The 8,973-nt window shown below is 41.1% G+C and overlaps 1 protein-coding gene across 1 annotated transcript in view; it reads left to right on the forward strand.

The window, feature by feature from the left end:
- The window catches only part of Bst1 (bone marrow stromal cell antigen 1), a 17,282-nt gene extending 9,320 nt beyond the window's left edge, over positions 1–7,962 (forward strand). The window contains exons 7-9 of the mRNA XM_028765284.1: positions 2,302–2,388; positions 5,747–5,806; positions 7,542–7,962. Of these exons, the coding sequence (XP_028621117.1) occupies positions 2,302–2,388; positions 5,747–5,806; positions 7,542–7,647 (253 nt within the window). The 3' untranslated portion in view covers positions 7,648–7,962. The remainder of the gene's footprint in view (positions 1–2,301; positions 2,389–5,746; positions 5,807–7,541) is intronic.
- The last annotated feature ends 1,011 nt before the right edge of the window (positions 7,963–8,973 follow it).

An 8,973-nucleotide genomic window follows, 5' to 3' on the forward strand; every position in this document is an offset into this window, starting at 1 on the left:
ATATATATATATATATATATATATGGCCTTTCCTTGTCCCCGTGTCCAGCTGGAGGCTTGTGCCATTGCTGATTAAAAAAGTAAGCCTGGTCCAGAGAATAGCATTAGCCCATGTTCTGAGAAAAGTTCTAAATAATGCTTTCACTCAGCACTTTGCCATCTTCATTCCTATAACTCCTGGAACTCGATGTCTGCAGAGACTTCCTCCTGCTGTGTGTACTGGCTCACTGAACACGCACTCCTAACCAGCTTTATGGTGGAGAGGCTGCTTACATTCCTGTCCTAGAGACTCAGCAGGACTCTGTCATGACAGCTCACAGTACTGTGTCTAACACTGGATGCCTTCAGAAACCTTCCCGGGATTTCTTGTTGTGGCCATCGGGAGGGAAAGACTTCCTCATGCTGAGAGTGAGGGAAACGGACATGCTCAGTGCATGTGATTCTGCTCTCATGGATTTGCGATTCTTATGATCGTTCCCAAGGCATCAGAGAAGTCATGCTGGCAGTTTGGCTGTGAGCTTTCTCTAGGTTAAAAATAAATCTTTTTTTAAGAAAAAAAATCATATGCTGAGGTTGCTAAGAGAAAAGCTATCTGCGAAAATCTGAGCCTCAAAATGAATTTCAAATTTGGATTCAAGAAAGCCTACCTTTAGGAGTTTATGCCAAAGAAACAGAAAATTACTGTGTGCAAAATGAAATTTCAACAAATTTTGTTACAGTTTAAATGATAATGAAATATAAGAATCAACTTAGGTCTTTGAAACAGGGACTTTTTGAGATTTGATCTGTTTGTGTAAGGGAGACAATGCAGAGTTTACAAACAATGGCACATATGCATACATAATTATACAGAGAAACACAAATCTTTACATACATACATACATACATACATACATACAGAGTTTAAAAGTAATGACGTGTATTACATATGCTTATGTATACATACATGTATGCTTACATGCAGAGCTTACAAACGTGCCATATATGTATACTCATATACACACATATGTATATATTATACACACAGAATTTACAAACAATGATGTATGTTTATATGTGTCCACATACATACAGACGTGGGCTAACGCACATGAGCACACTGGATAGCATGCAATGCTATCCTTGCAAAACCTCTAAACTTATATACAGCAGCTCCTCCACCCTTGGGTGTGGTTCAAATGCGAGTGGAAGGTTGATATTACATGTATACTATGTTTTCCTGTTGGTACAACTTATGATGAAGCTTCTTTTATAAATTGGGCACAGTAAGAAACAACAAGAACAACAAGTAATAAAATAGAATAACAGTATTACACTATAATAAAAAATGAATGCGATCTAGCTTTAAAATATCCCACTGTACTGTGCCCATGCCTCCATGCCAGGGTGAAATGAAGAGTGACTATGTGTGTGCTCACTGTGGGCACAACTTCTGTGCTGCAGACTGTGACAGCAAACCCAGCACAATTCCTTTTGCAGAACTTCATAGCTAGATTTTCTTTTGTAGGCTTAGCAACCTCAGCTAAGTCTATAAAAGGCTTACCAAGTCAAGAATTTTTACCTAGAGAAAGCTCACAGCGTCTCCAGCATATCCAAATTGCCAGCACAACTGCTTTGGTGTTTTGAGAACAAAAACAAACGTTGAAGTCCATGACAGTCCATCTGGCATCTAAGATGGTGACTTAGTGACCAATGGACAGGTGGCATACGGTGTGGTTATGCTGGACCAATGGATGATGCGCCTCCTGGTGAGACAGAGTGGAATAGCAAGAGATTTCCTCATGCCAATCAAAATAGAGTGCAATTTAAAACTTCGAAATGGTTTTGTTTATGGGAGTTTCTTCTTAGTATTTTCAGGCCAACATTGACTGGCTAACTGAATCACGAAAACATAACTGTGGGTACGTGGGGAGGGAGGCTAATACTGTCTAGAAATTTTTAGCAGTGATTATCTCTAAGGATGAGACTTGCAATGATTTTTTTCTCTTTTGCTGCTTTGCATTCTCTAACCTTAAACTTTGTTTACTGCTGTTATTTGAAGCTTTTACTATGGGTTGAGCAGATTGACCCCCCTGGGGACCATCACAAATGTATACACGTGGTGCAAGTGGTGCCATCCCTGTCCCCCTGTGCTTCTTTCCTGGTGATGAATCTCCAACAAATGTTCAACTTCCCAGTGTTGCCCTTGAGGGAAGAACATTCGGGATGGCCTAAAGATCTTTGGTTAACTCTGAAACAACTTCTTCTACCTTTTCCTCCTTTTTTATTCTGTTTAAAAAATCACTCTTGTCTATTCTTTAGGGAATCCTGTGGCGAAGGCAGTGTGAAGATCCTGGAAGACAGACTGGAGGCCCTGGGGTTCCAGCACAGCTGTATCAATGACTACCCGTAGGTGGCGCTATATATATAATCACTTTGAAGTGTTAGGGCTATTCAAAAGATTGGTTTGGGCCATGGCTAGTGACTTCTAAGTTGCCTGAGGGTGTAGGGGCAGGGAGAACCTTCCTGAGTCCATTTTAATAGCAGCTGGAGGATATTGCTTTTTCCCTTCAGCTTTGGTTGATGTGTGATGAGATTAAGGACCATGGGCTGCGGTTCTCATATCTTTAAACCACAGTACAGACGATACTAAGTTGGGCGTTTGTTTGACAGATGGATCTTAACCATAGATAGATACTAAGAGTCATATCAGCTACTGTCTATTGAGACATTGTGACCTGAACTTTATATACTGTGACTTGGATGTCATCAAGGGTTTTTCTACACAGGCATTAGCAGAGACTGGCTCTATGTCTGAGGTGGTTGTAATCCTCTTCTGGACCCAGAATTCTTGTCTCTACTCCTCTCTGACTCCCCCCAACTCTGATCCCGTTTCAAGACAGGGTTTCTCTGTATAGTCTTGGCTGTTCTTGAACTCAGAGATCCACTTGCCTCTGTCTCCTGAACACAGGGATTAATGCCACGTGCCGCCACCAGCATTTCAGCTCTTAAGTATGCAAGCCGAGTAGGTTTTCAGTTCAACACTGGAAGGCTTTCTTAGACACTAATGGGTGTGTCTGGGTGGAATGACCTGGAGTATGCTTGCCCAACACCATAATGTTGCTGCCCTCTGCCTTCCCAAAGCTGTATGAAGTGCACCATTCTCCCAACCGATCGATGCCTCAGGGCGTGTGGGTGATGTCATCTGTGAGTGACATCATCCCTGTTCCAGGCCTCCTTGACCCTCATCTGTTCCCCTTTACTTATAATTGTTCATGCTGACACAAATGCAAAGCCAAGTGCCATCTACCATCCTCTTTAGAAACAAAACTAAGCAAATACACTTGTCTGGACATCTAACCTGTATACTGAAAAACGTATACATTTACTCACACAGTTTGATGATCAGGTTCAGTGTGCAGCAGCTCTTAAATATGAAGTAGAAGAATGTGACCGGCATCCAGGTATCCCAAAGAGTCCCTGTTGGGCACAGCTGTCTGCTCCTGTGGTATCTCTGGCTAGGTTTGTAGTGTCATGGGTTAGCTTTGTCTGTCTCTGGGCTGTAAATATTCTGTTTTTAGATGAGTCGTGAAGTTTAATAGCTGGCTCAAGGTCAATACTCAGGATCAGAGTTGATTTTTGAACCCAACTTTGTGTAGTCTTGAAGCAAATATCCCCTTTCTTCCTGTGTTAAAGCACCGGGCATTAGAAATGCGTCTAAATGGACAATTCTTACTGTATTACAGCTCAACAATTCTTACTGTATTACAGCTCAGTGATGTGGACAGTTGTGACTACAGATTTCAGAGTTACAAACATTCTTCTCTCGCCCAAGAACTCTCTAGTGAGGCTCTTTCTTCAATCGCTAGCCCATGCTGTAGCAGTCAGGCCAGACCCCAAAGCTGCTTCCCCCATCACAGCTGTCCTTGGTCTCGGCCTATGTTCCTCCTTCCTTGTGTGGTGTCCACTTTGTCTGGCTGATGGTTCTGGGACTCCAAGCCGCACTCAGCTCCTACTGGCTCCTGTTCTGTGTTGTGGCTTTTCTATTGATCTTGGGTAGGAAAGAAGCAGAGACTCAAAAAACAAAGGCCAAATGTAGGTAAGATTCTCCCGACCCTCAGAGTTCAATGGAATTGCCTTTAGTCTTGTGTCAGGTGGAGTTAACATCAGGATCTTTGGTGACACTGGTAAAGCCTCATTTCTTATCTTGGTTGGATTCTTCTTATATCATATTGGATCAGACTCTATAAAATTCCACGTCTGTCCTGGGTGAAAGATGATAACAACCAAATTTATTTCTTTTTAAATATGTTTGGACAGATTGCATCTGTTGTCCCAGACACTCAGGAGGCCAGGGCGGTAGGATCACTAGAGCCCAAGAAGTCAAGAGTAGCCTAGGCATCCTAGCGAGGCACTATCTACAAAACCCACTGGCAATAAAATGTACGCACGAAGACTACACTTCACTGAAGGTAGGCGAGTCTAAGCAGGGAACACAGAGCATCCAGTCAGTGCACGTCCATGTAATTCTTCCACCTCTCCCAATTCTTTCCAGTCATCTGGTCATAGAGGTGTTGTCTCACCCTGCCTTGCAATTCATGCCTTCTGTGTCACTGTCGCCTGCCCCTGCTTCTGTTGCTGCTTTCTGCCCCTCCTGGTTGCCCTGGAACTTCACATTTTCTACCTCGATTGTACTAGGCAATGGAGCATTCTCAATTAGGCCATCGCTCATGTGCTTTAGTTAAAACTTCTTCCAAGCTCTTAACGGGACGGTGTTTAGAGGCATTCAAGATGGTCCAGCGTTTGACATACCGTCGTAGGCTTTCCTACAAAACAGCCTCTAACAAAACTAGGCTGTCTCGAACCCCTGGCAACAGGATTGTTTACCTTAAAGGTAAACCAAGAAGGTTGGGAAAGCATCTAAATCCAAATGTGGCATGTGCCCGGGAAGACTTCGAGGGGTTAGTGCTGTGAGACCCTAAATCCTTATGAGATTGTCTAGGACAAAGAAGCATGTCAGCAGGGCCTACGGTGGCTCCATGTGTGGCAAGTGTGTCCAAGACAGGATCAAGAGGGCTTTCCTTATTAAGGAGCAGAAAATCGTCAAAGTGTTGAAGGCACAAGCACAGAGTCAGAAAGCAAAATAAATATGCATCTTTTTTAAGTAATAAAAATCAAGGCTTAGTCTATGGGGGGAAAAAACCCTTCTCCCAAAGCACATATCCAAAGGAGGCTTTCCTAATCAAATAGGATGTGCATGCAGGAAGGATCTGGATTAGCCTATTCAAGGTTAGTGCTCTAACCCACAACTCTCAGAACGTTAGTTGGAGACCATTGTAGTCAGCTTCATCTGCAGCAAGCTGCAGTTGAAAATAGGATCAGCTTCACTGGATGGTTGAAGGGTTGAATGATGTGATCTGAATAAAACACACAGACAAAATTTGTGGTACATAGTGAGGGCTTGATAAGTGCTAGCTGTTGTAAGAAGGGTGTTGAGACAGGGTCACACTGTGTAGCCCTGGCTGTCCTGAAACTCGCTATGTAGACCAGGCTGGCCTCAGACTTACAGAGATTTGCCTGCCTCTGCCTCCCTCTCTAGTGCTGGGACTAAAGGTGTGAGACACCACTCCCAACCTAGCCAATATTGTTTATAAAGGAGGGGATTGTGGAATCTTCCAAGACATATTTTATGTTTACAGCACATCATAAATAATTAACTTGAGGGAGTTATTTGAATAATCTCTTAAGTACTATTTTTCTTCCGTAGACCGGTGAAGTTCTTAATGTGTGTGGACCATAGCACTCACCCCGACTGTGTCATGAACTCGTAAGTAAATGGCTGAAATAGTCTGATTGTCTATCCATTTTCTAAGTAACTCACTGCAGAGCAGGTTATTTCTGCACTGTAGCCTCTCGGTCTCTGAGTTAAATTGGTGCAAGTTCCACAGACATCTGCAAGCTGAGCTACCTCCTCCCAGATGGCCCAACACCGTCCTCTACCTTCGCACACTTCAGCAGACATTCTAGAAGTGGGGCCACTGGGCAACCTTGGACCTTTTCCTTCTTAACCCTAATTCTTTTTTTCTTGTTGTTGTTGTTGAAAAGTTAAAATACATGCTAGAAACAAATTTGCAATTATAAAAAGGGTCGAGAGCAAACCTGTTTTTTCTTTATTTTTATATGATCCAGTTTTATTTATTTATTTATTTATTTATTTATTTACTTAAAGTAGGTAGACCACCATTTCTATACTCCTGTGTGTCCTTGTAGAGTAAGATATTCCTGTCGTGGTACAAGTGTGCATTCATACACATGCATGAACATGCACATACACACAACACAGATCTCTCAAATTAGTTATAATAAATGATAATATAGATAAGATTCTAGGATTTGTTTATTTTTCACTTAACAGTATATCTTGGAGGTATTACTACACTTTTTTAAGGAATTGATTTTTAGGGTTTGAGATATGTCTCAGTAGTTAACAGCACTGGCTGCTGTCCCAGAGGACCTGGGGTTGATTCCCTATACCCACATGCTGGCTCACGACATCGTTGACTCTGAAATACGTCAAACCAACATGTCTATCCTAGACTTAGAATTATAGTGCAAAGAGAAACGAAGCTGTGTGTTTCGCTTGTGGATGAAAATGGGGGCAGACAGCAAGAATGGGTCTGAGAAGAACTACAAACAGAAAGGCAAAAGCATGAGGAAGACCCTTGTTATTTCTTGTATTTTGCTCTGGTGTTGAATTTTGTTTAAAATAAATTAATATATCTAGATGTTAGATAGTTAAATTTTAAGGCAAAAAAAAGTAGGAGGAATTAATTTTGAATGATTCAAGAATGGACATAAACTGAATCAGAAATGCAACATAGTAAATGTCCAGTAGAGGGTGCTATTGACTGATAAAGAAAACGCTTCCTCGTCCTAAGGAAGTTATTGGTAAGGGACATACCCACTAACTAGTCCAGAGCAATGGGACTTGATTCTGAACCAGGATAAGAGAGTTTTATAATTTTTAAAATTCACCTTTTAATTGGTTGAAAAGAATTCAGTAATTTCTGTTTCAAAAACTCAAAAGGTCAAACCTTATCTAGTTTAAATGGGATTTGGGCAGGCCTCCGCTCAGTGTTTTAAGGTCAGAATCAGCTAAACTCTGATGATACACTATTTGCCAATAAGGAACTTGGCTAACACTCTGGAACATTTGTACCATAAGAAAGCATGTACAAGGAAACATGAATTGACTCTGTGTGTATCGGCATGAACTATGTCCAAGAGCCAAGAGGTAGTGTCAGGCAAAGGAAGCCAATTGAGTTCTGTGTGTTTACATAAAGAGGTGTGTGTGTGTGTGGGGTATATGTGGGTGTGTGTGTGGTGCTGTCTTTCTTGGAAGGACAACTGAAGTTATTAGCTGCGGTTCAATGGGAATACAGAAATTACGAATTTTTACTTTCACGTTATGAACTTTTCGCTCTATCTACACATTTCTGTTGCATGCATTTGTGATTTTTGTCACACACTGATGTTGTCTCTGTTTCCCTTACTCTTTTTAGAGCCTCACCATCTATGCAGAGGGAGAGCCCATCTCTTCATGCAATAGGAGACGCCAGCCTTATCATCTCTCTCTTGGTAGCTTTGGCTTCAAGTTCTCAAGGGTGACTAGAAAATCACCACAGTGTTCTAACAGAAGCCAACTTTGCCGCTATCCTTGAGCAGTCCACTGTTGTGTAAACTAAGGGAGCCCACTGTCTCAAGACAATTCCTTCTAGGAAAACAGTGTATCCAGATGGTAATCCAATTATATCTACATTCATGATTCAAGAAACAAGGCATTTATCTAGTCCTTCTTAGCAGGCAGAAGTTGCTACTGTGGAGTTAAAGTTATTATTTTGTATTTGATAATAATACAAAGCACTGAGACCTGGAGTGTAGTATAATCTTATATAATTAAATGTATTTTTGGAAGCACTTGTATTTTATGTTTTCTGTATTTTCTTGTGTTTCAAAAGATACAATAGGTACTTGTTAAGAGCTTCAATTACATGTACAATATATAAAGGTATACATATATAGATGGTATGCAAAGATGCATCTATAACTAATGGTTACTTATGATAAGGGAACAACCCAAAATGTCAAACACACACGCAAACACACAGATCTGCAACTGCTACATAAGATTTGTACACCCAAAATGGACTGTTCATTTAACAAGTAAACATTATGTGTATCACCAGACTGGTGAATAGTTAAGTCAACTGTGGTACATTCCGTACTGGGACATACTGCTGAGCGATCAAAAGGAGCTAACACTGATGTATACAATCTTACGAAGGGCAATTTCAGTACATTCTGCTATGGGAAAGAAGCCTGACCAAATGGCCACACACTGCAGATAAAGATACAGAGTTCTGAAAAAGACAAAGCTATGGGAAAAGAGGAATGCAGTGGATTCCAGGATGGGTGGGCAGGGTGCATGAGGCATGGGGGAGGGATTAAGTTAAAGGAACAGGGAGAAAGATCAAGGTGGCATCTGACACAAACTTCTCAAAACTCTCAGAGCTGGGCATCAGAAGTAGTAAATCTCATAGGATGCAAATTTAACATCTTTGTCTTCAGTAAACATTTAATCACATAAGGAAATGTCAAAATGTGTAAGAGATGGGATATAAAACTACTCACAATATGATGGAAGTGTTAAGAAATATAATATGGATGTAAGAAATCCTATCGTGAATGTGTGTTTGTATCACATGCATACACTGTCAGTGAATGAAAGAAAATAACCCCAAGGACGGTGCTGATTCTCTCTGGACAGTGACCTCACAGGTCACTCTTTTTGATCTTTGGCTTCTTAATATTTTCCACTTCTTTACAGTATAGTAAAGATAAAAAGAAAACACACATACCATATGTGTGCAGGAATTTGATCTAACAAGGACCATTTGCAGAAGAGAATAGAACAAAAATAAAATCTTGCCACAG

This window comes from Grammomys surdaster, unplaced genomic scaffold (genome assembly GCF_004785775.1).
Source record: "Grammomys surdaster isolate TR1022 unplaced genomic scaffold, NIH_TR_1.0 150, whole genome shotgun sequence".
NCBI lineage: Eukaryota > Metazoa > Chordata > Mammalia > Rodentia > Muridae > Grammomys > Grammomys surdaster.